Source organism: Phocoena phocoena, chromosome 10 (assembly GCF_963924675.1).
Source record: "Phocoena phocoena chromosome 10, mPhoPho1.1, whole genome shotgun sequence".
Classification (NCBI taxonomy): Eukaryota; Metazoa; Chordata; class Mammalia; order Artiodactyla; family Phocoenidae; genus Phocoena; species Phocoena phocoena.
In genome coordinates this window covers 48,843,800-48,866,958 of record NC_089228.1, presented here as the reverse complement: position 1 = coordinate 48,866,958, position 23,159 = coordinate 48,843,800, and the positions used below count along the sequence as shown (strand labels likewise).

The 23,159-nt window shown below is 45.6% G+C and overlaps 1 protein-coding gene across 1 annotated transcript in view; it reads left to right on the top strand.

Moving 5' to 3' along the window:
• The window catches only part of ITGA9 (integrin subunit alpha 9), a 350,005-nt gene that overhangs the window by 35,980 nt on the left and 290,866 nt on the right, over window positions 1–23,159 (top strand). The window contains exons 5-8 of the mRNA XM_065885198.1: window positions 8,006–8,073; window positions 13,765–13,894; window positions 16,459–16,544; window positions 19,201–19,269. Coding sequence (XP_065741270.1) covers window positions 8,006–8,073; window positions 13,765–13,894; window positions 16,459–16,544; window positions 19,201–19,269 — 353 coding nt within the window. The remainder of the gene's footprint in view (window positions 1–8,005; window positions 8,074–13,764; window positions 13,895–16,458; window positions 16,545–19,200; window positions 19,270–23,159) is intronic.

Here is a 23,159-nt window from a genome sequence, read left to right as displayed (position 1 = left end):
TGAGAAGATGGCAGACTAGTGTCTCCGATAAATCATCTTATCCGGGTTTGAATGCCAGTTTCTTTTATAGCACAGAGAGGGGTAGGAGATGAGGAAGTAAAGTAAAAATACCATAAATTTTGCAAATATCTCCTGGAATGGCCAGCCTCCGGTGAAGGGATGTGTTAATTTCTTCTTTCTTGCAGCCATCCACAGGTGAATGGGATCAGATGGTCTCCCTGCGAGCTGAACAGGAGCACTTTAACATTCAGGCAGAGGGGGCAGGGTTCCCTGAGGCAGGCCATTCTGTATGATTATAATAACAAAAGCAGCGAAAAGCAAAGGTTAAAGGCAAAGAAACAGATCGAATTTAGAATCCCATTTAGCTCTTTCCTGTTACAATGGGATTTTAGGACTCCCGAAGTGAAGTCAGTGCATTGATAAAATCAAGCGCAGAGATTTCTTTCATCCTTTGCCCTTGAGTCCCCTGAGGCAAGAAGCCAGAGCTTGGCAGGAGGTGGGGGTTATAAACAGGTCATCTTTATATTCTCACTACTATGGAATAATCTGGGAGCAGCTCAGCTAAATTAACAAAAAGCATTAAAAATAAAACACTGATAAATGCAATTGGGTACCATTGTATATTAGATCTAATTTCAGAATCTGGCTTTACCACTCACTCATTCCTATGAACCTGTAGCTCCTACTTCCTGATTGGGTGACTTTGGGTAGACCCCGCCCCTGGCCTTGAACCTCAGGGCCCACCTCTGTAAAATGGAGGGATTAATCCCTACTTAAGAGGTATTTGGGACTTCCCTGGTTGTCCAGTGGTTAGGAATCGGTACTTTCACCGCGGTGGCCTGGGTTCAATCCCTGATGGGGAACTAAGATCCCACAAGGCATGCAGCATGGCCAAAAAAAAAAAAAAGAGAGAGGTATTTGAAGTATATAATGTGCCTAACACAGCTCCTAGCTCAGGGTGAGTACTCAATAAAAGGGAATTTTCTAATTAACTTTTTAAATAGTATCATAGTGTCCTTAAACCTTCTCCGAAGGCGTCCAGCGGTCCTGCTTTAATGAATAATGGAGGGTGGAAAGCTGGGTATTGCTAACCTGATTTTAAGACTCCTTGAAAAGATTATAATTTTAAAAATTCCTTTGAAGATCATATTTGCACAATTTATTTTCTTGGTAAGTTCTCTTTATGTAGATGATCTGAAGTTTAATTCATGCCATGTTTAAATATTCTCAAGTTTGGAATTGCTGGGGTCTTAGTTTATCAAATTTTACCATGCTTTAAAATTGTCCCATTGATTCCAAATATTTCTGTACCATTTTCTTCGTTATCAGGGGGTGGCCAGGTCTTTAATTCCTAATTGCTTTTGCATCTCTCAAGATGGAGATCATTTCTAGAGAAGGAAATAGATTCCATTTAGATGAGAAGATTCCTCTTCCCCCTTCTAATGTTGAAGGCTGTGGCTCCACAGGGGATACAAATCAATCAAGATCCATTTACAAATGAAAAGCAGTTGAGGTTTTGTTTTGTTGTGTTTTTGTTTTGGAGAGAACCATAAAAGGCTAAGTTAATCCATTTAAAAATTCAAGAACAAGCCCCATAAATTTTTATTAAATAAAGAGCTCTACATTTACATAGGATTTTATGGTTTCCAAAGAGCTTTCATAAACATTATCTCATTTAAGTAAATGCAGCAAATTTTAAAAAGCAGATGCAGTTCTGTAGTATGCCCAGTTAATGTGGAGGGGGACCCTGAGAGGGAGGGTGGCTGGAGGGGACAGCCAGGGCCAAGCCTCTGGCAGTGGCTCTTGGAGCTCAGGGAGACACATCAAGCTTTCCCTTTGGTGCTAAGAATTCTTATCTTGGGCATAAATATATTCTACACTTCAAACATGTTTTCATACACTGTGTGGAATTATTGACTTAAACTATGACTTGAACTACTTAAACTATGACTTGAATTACTTAAACTATGTCATCTAATAGTTTCCTTATGGATATTCAAATGTTATGAATCTCCTCTTCTAAAATTACATATCTGTGTGATGGATGTCTTAGGTTTCTTCCTTTTAGAGACACTAACAGATTCAGAGTCACCAAATATTTATCAAGCACCACTGGGTTCCAGGTGTTGTGCTAGGTATTTAACATTTATGATCTTACTGAGTAATCACATCATGGGGGTGGTTTAAGTATTCTTATCCCCATTGTACAGATGAGAAAACTGAAGCTTAGGGAGGTTGAAGGTCACAGGCTTATTAAGCAGAAGGGTGGTGGCTATTAAGTTCAGAACACGTTTCTTTTTTTTTTCCATTTAGGCTGTGGTCCTTGTAACTGAGGGTTGTTTTATATATTTAAATACTCTTTTTATCACTAGATTTCTGTCTACCTGATTTCATTGTCCTCCAAATTGTTGTTTTTTTTTTTTTTTTGCGGGCCTCTCACTGTTGTGGCCTCTTCCGTTGCCGTGCTCCGGACGCACAGGCCCAGAGGCCATGGCTCACGGGCCCAGCCGCTCTGCGGCATGTGGGATCCTCCTGGACCGGGGCACGAACCCGTGTCCCCTGTATCAGCAGGTGGACTCTCAACCACTGGACCACCAGGGAAGCCCTGTTGTTTTTTAATTGAAGTATAGTTGATTTACAATGTTGTGTTAGTTTCAGGTTACAGCAAAGTGATATATATAAAATATATATTATATATATCATATATATGATATATATAAAAAATATATCATATATATAGTATATATGATATATATATCATATATATATAGTATATATGATATATATATCATATATATATTCTTTTTCACATTCTTTTCCCTTAAAGGTTATTACAAAATATTCAGTATAGTTTCCTGTGCTATACAGTAGGTCCTTGTTGGTTATCTCTTTTATATATAGTAGTGTGTGTATGTTAATCCCAAACTCCTAATTTATCCCTCCCCACCTCTTCCCCTTTGGTAAATTTGTTTCTATGTCTCTGGGTCTGTTTTTGTTTTGTATATAAGTTCTTAAGTATAATCAAATTGTTTAATTATCAGTTGGTTAGTATTCACTCAGAAATTGAGCAAAAATTCAGACATTAAGACTGGAAAGTTATTTTTTTCCTCTGATATTTTATTTCATGGCTAAGCTAAGGAACTATGGAAAGATAATTTTAAAATTGATGTGTTAGAAAGACTAGCTTTGAAAGATGAAACTTTCTCAAATGGTTAAAAGGAAGAGAGCTCAGTAGGAAGAATATGTTACACTGTATGTAAATCTTGATCTTTCCATGGGTTGGTTTTATCCCGCCAGTGTTTTGGGAAGAGTGCAGGAAGCGACTCCACCCAGGCTAATTCTTGAATGAATTAAATTCATTAGTGTACGTTCCATGCATTGAGTTGTGGGTTATGAACATTTGGAAACCAGTATCTTTTCCTCTCTCAATTGCCTGCTGTTTAGACAGGGTTTAGTAAAACCAGCAGCTCAACCAAGGAAAATACTACAATTTTTAGACTGGAGGAGCCATGCAACTTAATGAATCAAAGTGTGTGACGCAGGCCACATAATTCAGACCCACCCACGGCAGAAAGACAGAGTTCTCCAACCCGTTCCCAGCTCCCCCAAGGGATGTCTGGGCCCCCTCGTTCCACCACGTCTTGCTTCCCTGATTCAGTTGCCCCACATTTAACAGAGTCAGGTTTGTTACAGCATCCATGAGGTGCTGTGGTGCCAAGCCCGGTTCTCCCTTGCTGCTTCAAGGTGGATAAACGTTTTGTTCCACAGCGGAGAGGGAGGAAACTGGCGTGTTGTGGTCCTCTCTCCTCGGCCACGTCCTCGGAGCCTTTGGAGACTGAATGGAAGTGCCCAGGAGTGGCCTGGTGCCTCTGTGTGTGCAGGAGCAGTTCTTCTTGAGAACACAGGAGGCTGGAGGTCCTGCCCCAGCAATCCACCCTCTACTTCCTGGACCTCTCCGCAGAGGGAGGGTGTGTGACCTGGGGATGCTGTGATGGGACAGCCCCTTGTCTCCACACTCACCCCCCTTCTCATAGCTCTGTGGTAGAGGATCTCCTGCCTTCTCCAGTATAGGCAAGCAAATTCGAGTTTCTAGCATACGGGAATGATAGATTGCCCTATGTATATAATTTTTGAAGAAGAAAGGCCTGTACTTTAGAACTGGATTAGAGAGAAACTACAACCTGCCCTTTATATATATATATACACACACACACATAAATATAAAATATTTAAAAATATATATGTATTTTATATATTTGTATATATTTATATATATATTATATATATATATATATTTTTTGCAGAAGGTATCAGGTTGAAATAACAGTGGTGTCCTTAACTCATGGAAATAGCACTCAACAGAGTGAAAACAACTGAAGCATGCTGTGGTCCAGGATCCAGTGTATCTGGCTAGCATCCCTTGGGAAGCCCCCATAGCCCAGGCCTGGGCCCTAAGGGCCACCACTGCACCCTGAGGTGCCAGTTTACCTGTTGTGTGGTCTTGTTCACCTTACAAAGTCTTTCTTAGATCACTTCTCACTTAATCAGGATTTTTGAATATCTGGTAGGCCAGCACAATGTGGATGTTTGATTTTTACTGGAAAGGAGCAGGCCAGGCACAGAACTTGACTTGGGGTTTGGGTGGCTGTGCTCGCACAATGATGCTGAGTCTTACGATGTGGTTGATCAGGAATAGCTTTGAAGTGTTCTGTGAAGCCTGCTCACGTCACTTCTTCACAGGAGTTTGGCTTTTAGAAGAAGAGCACTTTGTACCAAGAGGGCCAGGCTTGGACACAGGCTCAGTGTCTCCCAGCGTGGGCCGTCCCATCTGTGTCCTCAGATCTTTGAGGACAGTCCATGAAGGATCATGCCGGGGGTGGGCAGGGATTAAAGAACCGGTTCTGAATATTCTATGCAGTTTCTCTTGAGGCCCAAGAGGGAGATGGAATTGCCCAAGGCAGAATCCGTCAACCTAGGTTCTGGAAGCCCAGAAAAATCCATCCTGTGTGTACTTGCCCTGCTCCAGTCACACCTACTTCCATCCTTAGGCCTCTGGGGTCAGTGATGCCACCGATTGGATTCCCAGGACACAATTCCTCTTCAAGCAAGCCTGGGGTGGAGGTCACAGAGCCTGATGGACTGGAGGACAGAGGGTAGGGCTGGGAGGTCAGGGGGCATAGAGGTCAAAGGCGAGCAAGTTGGAGAGTCCAGGTGCTCAGTGGCTGAAAGAATGTGCCAGATCCTCTTGCATCTCCGCCTGGGGCCTCGGGTCTGGGCATGGACGGCAGCGCCCACACTTTCCCTCAGCAAAGCCTCACCTGCACACACTGTACCTTACACCGGGCTGGTGTTGGGGGCACTAAGATGGGTGAACTCATCTCGGTGTTGAATAAACTATGTGATGAACAAACACATTTTGAGATGGGGAGAGGGTATCACTTACCTTTACCTACAAGGTCACCTGGGCACAGAAGCTGAGGAGGGGTTCTGGAAGGCTGTGGAATGTGAAATGTCAGATACACATACCAGTGGAGCCTTCCTAGACTGGAGTTGCCACAGCTGCCCCCCAAAGTGTGTGGTGCTATGGGGAGCGAGGAAGCATAAGACTGGATCCTGTTGCAGGTTGAAGGGGTTAATCAGAGTACAGGCATTCCTGGGCAGTCAGAACATGGCCTGTCCTCTCAGGAGCCATGGGTGCTTGTCAGGAGCCCCACGTGGTTTGATTCCTTGCTCTAGAGCAAGCTGAGAAGGCAGGTATAGACCCTGGGGTTTCAGGAATGTCGGAGCTGGTGAGATGGTGACTGCTTCCCGTGTGTGAGGCCCACAGGCCTCGGAAGAGGCCATCCCAGGTTGGGGAGCCGGGCTGACCTCTGAACAGTGCCACGATGCCGGCTGAGTGCTGGTCAAAGGGCTCCCCCTGCGGTCCTTTGGCCTGGGGTGGGGTTGGGACCCTCCCAGCTCCCAGAATGGCTGTGGTCACCTCAGGAACCGGGGGCCTGCTCCTGGCTTAGCGCTCGCCAGCAGAGTGTGGGGATGGGGTAGAGAAAGACAAGTTTTCCCGTCTAGTTTTGGACCCCCTGTCACAAAAGAGATCTTGGGACTGTTTTCTTTAAAACATGAAAGATTCCCACATAATTCCTATTCATGTCCTAAATTTATGAGGCTGAACTCGAGTGTCCTGCACTGTAGTTTCCTTCAGCTCGTGGGGGCTGAATTTCCTTTCTGTGTTTCATTTGTCTGAGACTTACAATCAGGTCAGTGGGTGGATATGCTTTTCGCCAGACCTTCCACATTTAATATGACTGTTTGTTCCGTTTGGGACATTTTGACCCTTTTTGCCATTGTGCTGTTTGATATAGGATTTACTAGTTTTTATGGTTTCTTGCCATCGTACAATTTGATGCAGGATCTCTTTATGACTTCGCATAAGTCCCGCTCCCGGCCCTGGTGCAAGATTTTGCAGAGAAGTGTGTTCTACTGTCACTGGGTTGCTTTCTGGCAGGGCTGTGAGTTCTCTTTGTAATAACAGGACAAGGTAGGAGGAACTGATTTAGCCCTCCCCTGGAAGAGGAGTAACTCCATTGACATTCTGTTGTAATTTAGCAGTTGGTTAATGGCCACTTACTGGAGAATGTTACCAGGCTCTGCAGTGAGTGTTGTTAGAAAATGAATTCCTCTGTGTATTTCCCCAGGGCCCTTCTGCTTCTCCTCCAGGACATAACTCTGGAACCACAGGAAGTGGCACTGTGTTGCAATCACAGCTTCACTGTTCCTTTGTATTATTTATTTTGTGTTTCAGAATTAAGTATATTGCTTTTAATGGAACCAGAGACTTGTCAGGAGCCCAGGGGGTGACATGGGGGTCACTGGGTCATTTTACTGGGTCTCTTGGACCTGAAGGTGCCCAGAGGCAGCCGTGAGCCTCTGTCCAGCAATGTCAGTTTCACATGTAATTAGAGTCACCTAAGCTGAACATCACTCCATCTCCATGCCTTTACCCATGTCATTATTTCACATGGCTTGTCACCTTCAGGGTTTTGTGTAATCACTCACTGCAAAACCTTTGATCAGCCACAGAGGTGAAAGAATGTGAATTTCCGAGTCTGCTGAACTTGGATAGAATTCTGGCTTTGTGACCTCGGATGAATCACTTGAACTCTCTGAGCCTCAGGGGTTTTACCTGTTAACAAATGGTGATGATCCCTCCCAGGGATGAGGGATTGATGAAATGATGAGTGGGCACAGCTGACACAGTGCCCAGAACATGCTAAACTTAAAATGCCAACTGAAAAATGAAACAGTAGCAACAGAGTTCCCGTTTGTTGGGTCGGAGTATTAGGAGCTGAGGGACAGGTGGGGGAAGAGAACTTATCCTGTTGTTTTCTTTTGGATCCATTTGTGGAGGGAGAAAGAGATCTCCCCTTTTCCTTCCACACAAGGAGGACAAGAGGTGTCAGTGATGGTGTCACCGTGCTCTGGGGCCGGTCCGGCGGAGTCCCCTCTTCCCACAGCCCCTGGGCTCTGAGGGCTAGTTTCTGGTCGCATGGTGGAAAGCATATTGCCTCCAGCTGGATGGAGTATCTTTTGGGGAGGCTTGGTCGTCTCCCAGGCGACTCCACACTGGGATGGCCACATCATTCCATCTCTGTGTCGTGTTTTCGGTTCTTTCTTCCTCTTGGGGCTCCCGTCCTTTCTGAAGTGAATGAGATAATTGTCACTGGCCTCCCACTTAATTACCGTGGCTGCTGCTTCTCCTTTCCCACATGCACAGAGGAAGCCCATCAGGGCGCTTGGCAGCCTCACTACCTGATGGCACCAGAGCCTGGATTTTTGAGGTCTGGTGGATTCCTGAGACTTTTCTCTGCGCCCCAGTCTGGACGGCGTCCCTGGGCCGGGCCTGTGGCCGCACTCAAGGACATGCCCAGCATGCTAAGGCACTCCGCACACAACTGGCACACACTGATGAGGCTGTGGTTTGCTTCTCTTCCCTCCCCTCCCCCTCTAGAGTATAAGAAGAAGTATGGAGAGGAACATGGCTCCTGCCAGGCTGGGATAGCGGGCTTCTTCACTGAGGTGGGTATCACTCTTTGGGCCTTTCTCTTCTCTCATGGGTGTTTATTTCCTGCATGGCTTCCCATCATATGGTAGATTAAAGTCCAAGCTCTGTGTCTTGGCCCATGGGCCTGACTTTCTCCTTCACTCATCAGAGGACAACCCAGAGCTGTGGGAGGGGATGGGACAGTGAGGGGGAGAAAAGGCCTATGACACCCACTGGTTTCAGCTGCTGCTGGATCATGCCAGATCCTTACTAGCATCATTATTACAGAGGTCCCCACACATAGTGTTTTGTGCACAAGTGCACATTTCTGTAGGTGAGCTGCATAGTAGAGGAACTGCTGTGTCAGAAGCCCTTCAAAATGTGATTTGACACATGCTGGCAAATTGCACTCCAGAAACATTTACCGGTTGACACTCCCCCCAGTTGTGTGTCATTGTCCCTGTACCGTCTAACCAATACTTAAAATATTTGTCATTAAAAAAAATGACATTGTGTTTTAATGGCCCTTTACCTAATTATTAGTGCAGTTGAGTATCCTTTTCAAATATTGGCCATTTGTGTTTATTTTTTCTGGAAATTGCCTGTTTATGTTCTTTGCCCATTATTATGTTATTTTTTAACTGTTGTTTTACTGATTTTTAGGATCTTGTATTTTCAATAGTAATCTCATATCTTTTGAATGTGTTACAATATTTTTCACCAGTCTTTTATCTGATTTTTAAGTTTGCTTAATGGTGTCTTTACTATATGGGCATTGAACATTCATATTTGGTCAAATCTGTCAGTCTTTTTCTTTCTGGATTCTAGACCTCTCTGTTAGGAAGGTCATCCCCATCCTAAGACTATGAAATATTCACGTGTATTTTTTTCTGCCACTTTTATAGGTTAAAAAATATTTAAATCTTTAATCCATCTTAGATTTATGTGTGCAGACATTATACGGGAGAAATGAACTTCACTGTTTTCCTAAATGTGTGGTTGGTTCTTTTTTTTTTTTAAATAAATTTTTAAATTTTATTTATTTTAATTTTTTTGGCTGCATTGGGTCTTTGTTAATGTGCGCGGGCTTTCTCTAGTGGCGGCGAACCGGGGCTACTCTTCGTTATGGTGCGCGGGCTTCTTATTGTGGTGGCTTCTCTTGTTGCGGAGCATGGGCTCTAGGCGCGCGGGCTTCAGTCGTTGTGGCATGCGGGCTCTAGAGTGCAGGCTCAGTAGTTGTGGCGCATGGGCTTAGTTGCTCCACGGCATGTGGGATCTTCCGGAACCAGGGCTCGAACCCGTGTCCCCTGCACTGGCAGGTGGATTCTTTTTTTTTTTTTTTTTTTTTGCGGTACACGGGCCTCTCACTGTTGTGGCCTCTCCTGTTGTGCACAGGCCCCGGACGCGCAGGCCCAGTGGCCATGGCTCACAGGCCTAGCCGCTCTGCGGCATGTGGGATCTTCCCGGACCGGGGCACGAACCCTTGTCCCCTGCATCGGCAGGCGGACTCTCAACCACTGCACCACCAGGGAAGCCTCGGCAGGCGGATTCTTAACCACTGCGCCACCAGGGAAGCCCTGGTTGGTTGTTCTGATACTGGTTTGTTAAATGTTTTCTTTGTCCCCATTGATTTGAGATACCATCCTGCCATATGCCAAGGTTACCCATCTTCCATCTCAATAAGCATATAGAGGGTGTAATTTCTATGGCTGTTGTTCCTCCATTGAGATGTAGCAAGTATGACTCAATGCAGGAAGCAGCAGGGAACTGCTATAAGTTTACAGACACAGTGATGGCAGTGCCGTAAGAAAATCTGTTTGGGCTTGTCTTGTGCCCAGGTGTCTGGAAGTGGGAGAGCCTGGAGGAGGCCAGGTTGGAGGCTGTGTTGTGGTCCAGCCACAAAGGGACAGGGCAGCCTATGGGATGTTTTAGGAATAAATATGATGAGGGGAGTCAGAAAATATGAAGGCAGTATCAGTGGGCTGGGTGACCAGAGGACTGTGGCCACAGAGGACTGAGGTGGGGAGGAAGGAGGTTTTATGCCAGGTTTCTGGGGAACAGTGGTACCGGTGGAAAGGGGGCTGCCCAAGGAAGAATCCACTGGGAGAGGTAAACTGATGGGTCTGCTGTATACACATGCCATGTGAGGTGATGGGATGGGATACTCACATAGATGTTTTTAGAATCCAGCCTTGATTTGGCCAATGCTAGTATGTTTCTGAGGGGACTGGGTATGCTTAGCATAGGGCCGGGGTTGGGGGGCTCTGAGCAGAATGTCTCCTGTAGGCAGTGGGAGGAGAAAGTCAAGTCATTGCAGAAATGAGAACTCATTGGAGATGTTGGTGGGGAGCTAGGGGAGAGGAAGAGTCCCTGGGAAGGGATGTCTCCAGCCAGAGAGGGAAGACGAGGGCACTGGGGTTAGTGGGGAGGAGGAGGAGGAGGAAGGACAAGGGTGTGGAGGGGAACCCGGGGGGCCGTGCCAGCTCTGGATTACCAGAGGACCTGCTGGGACTCCAGAGCCTGAGGGAAGCAGGGTGCAGGCAGCAGTGGGGCTGGTGCGTGGAGCACTGCAGGGAGCTGGGCGGCAGTGAGCAGGAGGGCTCGGTCCCGAACCGGCCAGTCGGGGCCTTGGCCTCTGCTTCAGTTCCCAGGCTTTTGGCCTCCCTAAACAGGAGGTCTTTGAACTCCCAGTCTCCCTCGTTTCTGGAACTTCAGCTGTTGGAGGCCAAGCAGGAAATATGGTTGAAGGGGTCAGGCAGCACTGTGCCCCTCTCCTGCCCTCCTGCTGACCTTGTCACTTGGGTTTGCCTTTGCTGGGAGCTGGGCTGTCCCTGCACAGGGTGGACAGCTGCCTCCCAAGCTGGACGTAGTTCTGTGGCCTTCCGGTCATGGCCATGTTGCCCCAAACTACTCTGGCCCAAGGCGACTGCTTGACCTGAACGTCAGTGACCCTGGGGTTATCAAAGCTGTTTGAGTTATGGACACTGCATGAATTTTAGCCCAGCGTTGAGGACAAGGGAGAACTTCCCGGGAACATATTTATTTTTGTAGCCTAGGATAACAGAGGTAGATACTTCTAAGCAGCAAGAGAAGACTTGGCCCAACGCTGCTGGTGTCAGGGCACCACTGTGAGAGCCTGGGGACATCTGGGTGGAAATCCATCCGGCACAGACTTCTGTCACAGATTCCGAGGACTAATCTGCCCCCTGCTTGTGCCAACCTACAGGGCACAGAGAAAAGCCCCCCAGGCTCCTCTCAGGCAGCTCCAGGTACCCGTGTGCCTCAGGAGGTTCTGCCCCTTGCAGAAAGGCCCATGCTGTTGATGGATGGAGTTTTGCACACATGATTTAGGCAGTGGTGGCCTTGGGCTTTTGGAGAAGCTTGCACTTCTGTGTGTTGCATTTGCATTGTCTGTTCCTGGATGGTGAGGAGCCAAGCATTGATCACATTTTCCTGGCACTTGTGGACAGTGTCAAAAGGGCCCAGGCTGCAACCACAGCGGATGGAAAAAGCCAAATAGGAGGGAATTCCAGGGAGATGCTGTTTCCCTGTCCCCAGCCACAAGGGTCTCAGGCTGGGCCTCAGTTTACCTAGTTTGAACTGCAGGGAGAAGGGGGCATAAACAGTAAGAGGAGAGGGAAAGAAACCAAAAGCTGTTGGTTTTAAAGGTTTTTGAGGAGAGGGATGACCTTGTTTTATTCTCTTTGTAATGTTTGAGAGAGGTGATACAGTGATATGTTAGACGTACACTTCTCAACTTTTATCCTGGATTAATCTGAATCATCAGAAAACAACACGCCCACTACCTGGTGTCCCCAAGAGCCTTATAGGCCTCTGGTGGTGCTCAAAGCTTTGGCTCGTGAAGAGCTGCTGGTTATGGCTGGCACTGGGGATACTGCTCATTTTGTCTTTCTGTGCTCTTTGTGTTCGGGCACTGATTACAGAGTCCTTTCTGAGCTTAAGACCAAGGAGAAAGTCTCCCTTCTCTGATGATCATTTGTCTTTCTCATGCCCCTTCTAGAACCAGCACAGTCCCTTACACAGAATAGATGACTATAAGGGGAATGAATGAATGCACTGCCCATGTTTTCCCAGGGATGTGTCCTAAGTGCAGAAAGTGATATATTTTTATAAAACAGTGAGATACCCCTGAGGGTATCCGGTTTCTCATCCTCATAGCATCATCCTTGGAGATGGATTGGATCTCAGAACCTTAAAGTGAAGTGCTTCTCAATGGTCATTCTTGGTCCACACCTTCATGAATTATCAACAGCAAACCATTCGGGCAGGAATTTGGTGGCTTTCCTTCCAGCCATGCTCACACCCTGTTCTTTGGTAAGGTTCTTACCGAATTGACCATAGAACATGTGTTGTTCGAAGTATTGTCCTGATACTGCTGCTGCCACACACGTGCTCTCCCTTCTGTGTGCTCTGTCCTCCTCTCTCTGCTGTTCTATTAAGATGGCTCTGGCTTTTTCAGACATTTGCTTCCAGGGAATTCAGTGTCACTTTATGAAATGTCAATAGAAACTCAGAATTCTTAGGGCGGGATCTAGCCTCCAGGGACTTGTTGGAAACCAGCAGCTTCTGACAGTGGTGAGGCCAGCTCTGTAGAGAGGGGCCAGCCTGGAAGGATGTTTCTGAAGTATAACAGTGTGGGGACCCTAGAGGCCAAGAGTGGTGTGTGTGTGTCAGTAACAAGAGCATGACCTGTACAGTGTCCAGCATCTCCATGAACCCAGAAGGCCTGTATCTTTGGGGTTTTTGTACAGCTGAGGGGTTTCCTCTAAAACTGCCTTTATTTTAACCCTTTTGGGTAAATTTTTTCTAAACATTCTGTACATTTCCTTGTTGCCTTACCCTGGGAATGTTTTACAAAGGGATTTGATTGATCTGTGGATCTGGTATAAGTAGGAGATGCTTAATAAATATTGTGGAGTGAAAAGTTAATGAATTTGTTAGAAAAATAATTTTTATTATTTCTTACTGCAGTGTAGATACTTTAGAAAATATAGGTAATCAAAGAGAAGGGATTTCCTGTTGGGAAAGATTGGGGAAGGAAAGCCTCAATAATGTCTTTCTCTATTGGGCTTATTTCACTGAGCATAGTGCCCTCCAGGTTCATCCATTTTGCTGCAAATGGCAAAATTTCATTCTTTTTTATGGCTGAGTCATATTCTGTTGTCTATATGTATCACATCTTCTCTATCTGTTCATCTGTGGATGGACACTTAGGTTGCTTCCGTATATTGGCTATTATAAATAATGCTGCTATGAACATTGGGGTGCTTCCTGGGCCTGTTTTAATAGTAGTGCTGTGTCTTGCTGTCTGTGGTCTCTTCTCTCCCCAGTCCACATCTTTCCTGTAGTGGGCCTCTCTGCTCTCCTGTTTTCGTTGTTTTGACTTTGCAATGAGCCTTTAGTGGCCAGAAAACCCAGCTTCAGAACCATTCCTGAGAATGAGGACTGGAGGGGATTTCTCTGGAGTGTCAGTACATCTTCTTTATCCATTCATCTGTTGATGGACGCATAGGTTGCTTCCATATCTTGGCAATTGTAAATCATTATGAATATGAACTTTTTTTTATTGCTCAGGTGAAGAAATTTTCTGGTGTGGCATCTTTACTTTAATTACGAGTTCTTTGTTGTGATTGTGGGTCTCACCACACCGCCTTTTCCCCTCTTCAGTTTCCTTCCCTGTTTACCTTTGGGTTTCTCTTCCATAGGAGCTGGTGGTGATGGGTGCCCCAGGGTCATTTTATTGGGCTGGGACGGTCAAAGTGCTGAACCTCACAGACAACACCTATTTCAAACTAAATGATGAAGTGATCATGAACAGGAGGTACACCTACCTGGGTGAGTAGCTCAAGGAGGTGACAGGTAAGAAAGGGGAAGTGGGAGTGATTACCACCAAGCTTGCCAGTGATTGCTTTACTGGTGGAAAGAAGAGTTTGTTGGCTTTAACATCTGCTGTTCTACTTAGTTGCACTTTAGCCAAGGGCACCACAACATTGAGCCCCACACATATCAGGTAGAGAGAGGAGAACAAAGGACGGGACTGAATTAAAGCTGTGTGATTTAATTAAAAAACTGACAGTTGAACCTCCAAGGAAGCAAACATTTTCTTTTCCTATTTTAGCAATTACTCGGGTTCAGATGATTAGATACAAAACGAGTGTGAGAGAATCCTGTTTTTCCATGACTTTCCTTTGGATGAGGTCTCTGCTTTCTGGTCACAAAACTGGTTGCAGGTAGAAATAATAACCAGAAATTAGCATGATGGATGGCAACCTAATCCTGAGGTTTAATTAAAGGCTCAGAAAAACTTTAATTTTCTTAACCATTTTAATCCTCTAGAAGGAAGGTAGACACAACTTAAGTTAGCAGCCACCAGGCCACAATGACTCTGGACAAGACCATGCTTATTGGTGAACAGAGAGAGGCTGTCTTTACTTGTGTAAAAGACAATTTGACATGGCTCTTTTCTTTAATTCAGGTCCTAAATGCTGTAATTCTGGGCTGAAAATGAAGCTAAATTTAGCAAGGCCTAACAATGAGAAAACAATATTCTTTCACACTCATTACGCTTAACTTAAATCTGGGGGAGTCCCTGACACGCTTTTTGTATGGAGATTTGCTTGTGAGTTGGAAGGAGGGACTGGCTGACTTGTCTTTTCCCCTTAAAGTCTTTTGCCCAGTAGCACCGACTGTGATACCTTTACTCAGAGTCTTTGGGGTGTTTGCTGCTCTGCACGCCCAGCTCCTTAAATGCTGTCATTTATTGGGGACTTACTCCATGCCAGGCTCTGCATATGAAAGAAACCGAGGTACAAAGAGGTCATTTAACTTGCTGAGGTCCCATGGTTCATCAGTAGCAAAGTGGGGGTTTAAACCTGTGGTTTCTGAGCCCAGAGTCTAGGTGCTGAGCTGCCCACCTGTGTATGCTCTGCAGACAGTCCCGCCCGCTGGTGTGGACCCCTCGCTGGGCTGGGAGCACCTTGGAGGAGGGGAGTTTGTCTGACATTTCCAGGACTTGGTATAGTGTCTGGTGCAGAAGAGGGAGTCAACACATGTTTATTAGGTCAGAGAATGAAGAGAAGGCAGAAAAGAACCCAGTTTGGACGTGGCTTTAGGGTCGATAGGTCCTCTGAGCCTCAGGGCCCGTGGCTCCTTCCTGTGTGCCAAGTAGAGGCCTTCATGCTGCGCGATTGCAAGGCTCACTTGAAGCTTGGATGTCACTCATAATAGTCTTAGGGAATGTGAGCCTCCAGTCTGAGAGAAATAGCCACCTGGTGAGTAAGAGTTGATCATAATATGACACCATTACAAAATGCAAGCAGCTTATGGTCATAACATTAGGGTTTGAGGATGAGGAAAAGGTTTGTAGAATATACAGCAGCCTGTACAGGGTTTTTACTGCCGGCAGGGCTCTCAGAAAGCAGGAGACATTTAGACTAAGCTCAGACAACTTTACCTTTGTTTCTAGATTCTTTCTGCGTCCGCGGATTCTTTGCTCAGTCATCCATCTATCCACCGACCCACTGTCAGCTTTTTTCTGGCTCTTCTTAGGAGGGGGTGTGCATAATGGTTCACGGCAAGGGATTTGGAGACACACAGATTGGATTTGAATCTTGCTGTGTGATCTTGGGTGTGTTGCTTACCCACATTTAGTCCCTGTTTCCGTATCTGTGAAATAGAGTTGGGAGATTAAAAGAGACAGTGGCATCTGAAGACATGTGTAAGAATGTTCATAGCAGCTTTATTCACAATAAAGCTGAAATAACTGGAAACAACCTAAATGCCCAGCAATAGGAGAATAAAGACATTATGATATCATTATACAATGGAACATACTCATCCATAAAAAGAAACTAGTACCATACTCAACAGCATGGATGACCCTCACACAAGTTACGTTGAGGGAAGTTTGGAACAGGCACACATAATATATGGTGACAGAAATCAGGAGAGGGGTGACCCGTGCAGGGGGAGGGTAGTGACTGGGAGAGGGAATGAGGGAATGTTTTGGGCTCGTGGTTCTGTGGTTATAGTCACTGTGGCTGGTGATGTCCATGTGTACACACTTGTTAAATTCTACACTTTAGATGTGTGTACTTTACTGTATGAAATTTGTATCTCAAAAAGGAAAAAATAGATGTGGAGTATTTAGCACAGCACCTGTTCCAAAGAGGACACTCAGAAAGCACTCTTTCCTGCCCTGGAGTCCTTGTGAACGTGTCTTTTTGTGAGATGAGCCATTCCAGCGTGAGAAGACTGACAGCTGCCATTTATTCCCTGATAATTTATGTTCCAAGAATAACTGGATCATAATTGTCCAGATAAGGGATGCTTGAGAAGCATTGTCCTCTGATGGATCTTCTTTCTCCACCCCTTCCTTGGTTTCTCCCCATCTTCTGCAGGTTATGCAGTTACTGCTGGACACTTTTCTCATGTGTCCACCACCGATGTGGTAGGAGGTGCCCCTCAGGACGAAGGCATTGGGAAGGTGAGGAGCAAAGTCTACGGAATAGCATGGGGTCAGATGGGGGGAGCATGCTGCCGCTCTTTTTGAGGTTTGTCAATTCACTTTGATATGAACATTCTGCTGGGCGGCTGGCAGGTAAGTGATGAAATGTTGAGGAATCATCTGTTCATCTCCAACAGCCTCTTTTGAGAATTTACTTTGAAAGCTTCATCCGAGTATGAATACTATTCCCAGACCTCTCCATTCTCTGCACTTTGTCATCTGAGAATGTTTTTCATGGCTGATGCTGTGTGTGTGAGAGATGATTAAGATTGACCCGTGGTATTGTGCCATTCTCCAAAGAAAGGGTGTCCAGCGCTACCCGACTTCAAACCCTCCCCTCTCCCAGATCCTTTCCAAGTTGGACTTAATGGAACCAGGTCTAATCCCAGATATCTTTGGGGCCTTTTTATTTATCTTTAGGCCTAGATTCTCACATTTTTTCCTCCAATGTTTTAGAAACAAGACCAATTCAGCCCAGAGGCTAGACTGGGAATATACGGGTCTCTTTCCCTAAAGTATCTGCCCAGAGTGTAGAAAAGACCCCATGGATCTAGGACCATCAGAATCCCTTTGGGAATCATGGCATCTATGGGGCCTGAAATATGGAGGACTATGTTTGTTGGATCTTTAGCTCCAGACTACAGGAAGTCCAGTTGAGTTGATCCAGATGAGTCAGGAATATGCATTTTAACAAGCTCCATAGTTTGTTTGATAGTTACAACTGAAGAGAGGAATGGTCTTTGGGTCAGAGGCCATAAGGGGTGGACCTTTGATAGAATCTGGCTATATCTCTGGGGGCTTGGAAAAGTGGACTCTGGAGAGGCCCCGACAGAGACCACTGGTAACTGGAGCGTTCGGCCAGGATGTCAGTCTGATCAGCAGACAAGGCGTGACTGCTGGGCATTCATGAGGGTCATTTTCCTGGATCCTCCTGGGCAGGAGTTAGGAGTCAACACTCAGATTTCTGGAGCACATGCCTCCCTCCCTGTTAACACCGATGCTATTTTCCTTGAAAACGAAGCCACGGTAAAAACCCAGGGCCCTGAGCACAGGGGCGGTGTGCAGATGAACTCTGATAACTTCCAGCAAGGGGTGAGTCTTTCCAAGTCACATGAATTCCTCTGTGTGGTGGAGGGACAGAGCCAAGGGCTGTCCCCACATTGATAATCTCTTCTGGGGGAGGAGCTGCGTGTGACCAGGCATCTCTGTAGCTGGTAAACATGCCTGCCTCCCAATTCACAGCAGTGTGGATGCTTCAGTGCTGCTGACAGCAGCTTTGTTTTGTTTTAAATCACCAGTTACAGAAAACTTGATCTAATTGTCTTCTCTTCAGGTGGTTGGGATAACTGTATAGTCCCTGTCAAACCTTAGGATGAGAATGGTACTTAAAACTGATAGAGCCAGGCAGAGGGCACCCTGGATCTAGTTAACAAAGATGAACATAAAAATGCTGTTTTCAGCTGGAGCCCCTGAGAGGTGCTGGGGAGACTGGTCGTAGTTGGCAAAGTTGCTGACGGTTCCACATTGCCAGGCATGGGAGCTGGTACAGACTTGCTTCCCAAGGACCCCAGGATGGCTCTCTGGCCTTCAGGGTCTCGGTGGTTATCGTTTCTGGTATTGGGGCAGGAAAACATTCACACTAAGATGGTGATTCCTGACCCCATGGGAGGCTCCCTGACACTGGTTCTCATGGGACACTCACTCTTCCCTTAAGATGCAACTTGAAAAAGAACTTCCACACTCATTTCATTTAGGAAGTTCTACACAAACAGTCCTTTCTGTGGTAGAGATTCATGGTGTAAATGCACAGGCTCAAGTCTTTGAAAGGTCCCCAGTAAAGGAATTTATTCAATGTTTAACTCTGGCATTTTGCAAACTAAACTCATATTTACCCAAGCAGATCTCATGACACTAACGTTCTGTGGAATCACTTTGTCTAAAATGCTCACGTCCATCCCTTCTCTTACACAGTTGGCCCTCCCTACCTGCGGGTTTCCACATCTGTGGATTCAAACAAACATGGATGGAAAATAGTTGGGGAAAAAATTCTAGAAAGTTCTAAAAGCAAATCTTGAATTTGCCACACAACTATTTACATAGCATTTACACTGTATTTACAACTGTTTACATAGTATTTACATTGTGTTAGATAGTCTAAGTAATGTAGGGATGATTGCCTAGGTTATATGCAAACACTACGCCATTTTACTTAAGGGACTTGAGCATCTGTGGATTTTGCTATCCTGGGGGTCCTGGAACCAATCCCCCACAGACACCAAGGGATGACTGTATTGTGATACCTGCTAAAGCTCTAACTAATAGGAAGGAAGGAAGTGTTTCGAGGAAGAATATCCTTTTCCCAGGAGTTGACATTTTGGTAGTAATTTGGAAGCTCCTTAGGTCTTACTGGGCATGGCTCCCGTAAACAGTGTGGCTCAGGAGGCATGGAGGTGATTTCTGCCTCAGGATTGAAGGACAGTTTCTTTGCAGAGTGCGTAAAATGATTTGTCATCAGTTAGTGTAGGCACATCTGCATGTGTCTGGTCAGGCATTTACATAGAACTCCCAGAAGGATGCTGATAAATATCTTTGGTCATTGCTTCCATCTTAACTGGATTTTTTTTTCCTTCCATAGGTTTATATTTTTAGAGCTGACCGAAGATCAGGCACCTTAATTAAGATTTTTCAGGCATCAGGTAAAAAGGTGAGATCCTTGGGATTAGTGTCTTGTTTGTTTGTTTGAGAGATGTCATCATGTGGGAGTCAGTTCTTACTTTTTAGAATATTGGTTTAAAGGCCCATCTGTGCCCTACATTTACATGGCACGTTCAGTTGCCTGTTGGAGCCATTACCTTCTCAGCATTGTGTGTGACCTGCAGATTCCTGGGATTCACGCGTGCTGAGACGGGGAGCAAGATGACTTTGTACACAGCCACGTTACAGCACAGAGGTTTAAAAGGTTGTCCACGGTTCAGATACTCATCAAAATGACTATGTGCTCTGTTTCTTTCTGCCTTTATCTTTCTGCCTCTCTGTCCCTCTCCATCTGTCTTTCTCCCAGCTCCAGAGAGATAAGGCATTGTTGAGTACAGATACATGACCGATTACTTTCAAAGGAGGCAGGCAGATAGATGGTTCTCACTCTCCCTATCTCACCAACCCAAAGCCGCCCCTCCTGCTTACATCCCAAGCCCTCTGCCACCATCGCCATGGGAACTGTTGCGACACAAAAAGCAAATATCACCTGGTTCCTTTTAGAACTTTGAAATAGAAATAGCTGGGGAAGGCTGCCCTGAAATTAGTCCTGGGCAAGGTTTGTCTGCCTGTGTCATCTTATTATCCTTACCCTATTGCTAATTCTCCATTTCCTGCAAGTTTCCATTATATTGCACCATAGTCTGAAATTAAGCCAGGTAGAGATTCCTTTGATTAATACGCACCATTTTTCATGGGCTTATCAGTGGTGCACACCTTGGCATGGCTTCGATCGGCAGGATTATTTGGTAAGATTGGCCGCTCTAAGAGGAGACAAGTTTAGGTGGGGAGGTGAAGGGGGTGATTTGAAGAGTTGTCTTGGTAGAGGCCTTAGTGAGCTCAGGGAAGAAGAACAGGACTTGGGACTTGGGAGGGAGATTTGAGGAGATAGGTAAAATTGCCTTCTGACATTCTCCTACCATCACACTAAGAAGAGGGGGCAAAAAATGATGTTTCCATCCTGGGTGGGCCATGTGCCCCATTTCAGGTCCTGCTGTGTTAGACCTGCCTCATGCCAGCCTGGCACCACTGCATATTGTTCTGATGGGGAGTCATAGTCTGAGTTCCAAAAATCCCACTCACAAGTAGAGCTTTTTGCAGTTTTAACAACCATCATGTGTATTTTTAGTATATAACTGTCATAACCTTTTCAATAAAAAATACATCACCAAACTCAGTTTTGTGAGGTTTTCCCTGAGGGCAGCTCTGCGTTCCCCCCGGGAACTATGCAAGCCTGTGTTATTTTAACATTTCCAAAACCCCAAAGCAACAACACTGGAAGATGACTGTGAGCAATTCTGCAAAAAAGGATTTCCAAGCACCTCTAAAGTTAGAAAATAAATAACCCCATGCCATTTCTGAGAAAGAGTCCCAAAGAGCAAGTAGGGTGTAAATGCTGCTAAGCCTAACATTTTAGCTCTTTATCCAAAAAAAAAAAATGGGTGAGTTTTCCTGTGGAAAACCCTCCCTCCCTCTGCTACCCTTCCAATGTACCTCGGCTTGACAGCATGAAATTATCCCCCCGCCAGCTTTATTGAGATATAATTGATATATAACACGTTTAAGGTGTACAGTGTGATGACTTGGTACACGTTTATATTGTGAAATGATGACCACACTGAGGTTCGCTAACACATCTATCTTATGTAACTACTATTTTTTTAGGGAGTCTTTAAAGTGAATTGTGGGGCTTAAACACACTTATCACCCTATTTTTTTTAAAATTTATTTCTTTTTTTTTGCTGCTCTTTGTGGTATGCGGGATCTTAGTTCCCCAAGCAGGGATCAAACCCATGCCCCCTGCAGTGTGAGTATGGAGTCTTAACCACTGGACCACCAGGGAAGTCCCTATCACCCTAGTTTTAGAATATTTTCATGTTCAGCTGTCACCATGCCTCCCCCCTGCTTCCTGTGTCCCCACCTCCACTGCCCGCTGCCTGTGCCCAGGACAGGCCCAGCTGATGCTGGTCATACTGGTGTAAACAACAGTCTATAATTGAGCCCTTTCTCTTTCCCAGAACCCTCCCTGTTTGGATGATAGCTTTCATGGCTACCCATCTGTGTCTGGGTCATGGGCAGTTTTGGGGGAGCAGATTTGAGAGTGGGTGACGTGAGAGCGAAAGGTTTGAGAATCTGCTTTTCCAAATTTCCCGAGGACATGATGACGTGGGTTCCAGCACAGACCAACCTGCAGGTCAGCTTGAGTGTCCTCATTATGACACGACAGGGCTCCCTGAAGAGGAGACCATGGGCCAGCTGTCTCACCTCCCAGCTCCACAGCTGCCATTCATTTTCCTTGGGGCTTTTCTCGCCCTCACCTTGAACCATTGTAACATATGTCCTTCACTCTGCCATCTTGTTTCACCATCTTCCAGCTTTACCCCCGTCATCATCTTTCTGATTACTCTCTTTAGACATCTTATTCTGCTTGTGCCAGAAGAAATGAGAAATTCTTGTCCCACTGACTTCTCCATTATTTCAGTGGGAAAGGACATGACCCCAGGCTTTCAAAGGATGCCTTTGCTTTACCCCTGTGTCCAGAGCCACACATAGAGGAGAGTTCTGACTCAGGAAACCCCTGACCCACTTCTGCTTCCGTGTGGCCAGAATCTGGTCAGAGAGTTCTGTCTCCTGGCCATAAGAGAGACAAAACCCCAAGTGGTTCTGGTCTTTACTGGTTGACATCCTTCGTATAGTGCACATAAGAAATCACCAATACATGTGCAATTCCACTGCTATGACATGTGTCCTCATATTTCCAGGGTGATGGGAGAGCTCTGATCAAGGAACACTCACCCCAAAGCATGTCGTTTCCCTATCGAAGTTTCATTGCAATAATTGAGTATGTGAAGTGTTTATGTGTCAAAACTTAGATAGGAAACTTCACGTACGGGGATTTCTGATTGAACACCGATGAAGATGCCAAGTTAAATAGACCATTGGAATGAAACAAATAGTTCCCCTGGGACTCAGCCAGAGAGAACAGCCAGCAGCTTTGGTCTTCAGGGCCTTGCCTGGGTCTTAGCGGTTTCTTTTACTAAAGTCAAGATAGAGACATTGGCAAGGCCACTGAATTGGTGACTGTCAACTGGTTTCTGCCCACCCCCCACCCCATGATTCTGAAACTTCCCCGTGCCCTTCTCCCTTGGGAAGGGGGCAGGTCGGGATGGGGGTTGGGTGGAAGTGACCTCGGCACGTGACTGGGAGGGACTTGAGTCCTTTCCCAGGCTGAGCTGCAGGAAATAGACCAAAGTACCCTCCACCTCTCTCAAACTCCCCTGGGTTAGCTACCAACAAACAGCAAAAGAAAATGCTTGTTCATGTCTGTAAAACCAGAGCCCTTTTATTTGAAAACATTTATTTTAAAAGGATAGATTTTTTTTTTTTTTAATTAAAAACAGAGGTCGCCCACTGGCAGCCTTTGGAAAGGGTACAGCCTACAAAAATTTTCATTTGGCCTGCATGGTATATTTGTTTATTATTTTTTAATATGAATTAGTTGTCAGCATTTTAAAAATAGGCAATTCAAATAAAATTTTAGAGCTTTGGTTTCTCTTGAAAAATGAGATGGTTGGCTTTTTCTGGGTCAGTCAGGAGTTGACTGCCCCTGGGTGGGGATTGCTCCTTTAGCTGGGTCTGTGGACTCTAGTTTGCTTCAGTCTCCATCATTCTCTATTGTTTCTTAGACACAGAAGCTGAGTGTCACTTGCCACCTGTAAGCATGCCCGCACTGTTGTTTGCTTTTTCCTTATACCTGTTATATCACCTGCCTGGATCCCATTGGATTGTGTTTAAGACCCCCAATTTAAAATAACAGGTACTAAGTCAGAGAAAGACAAA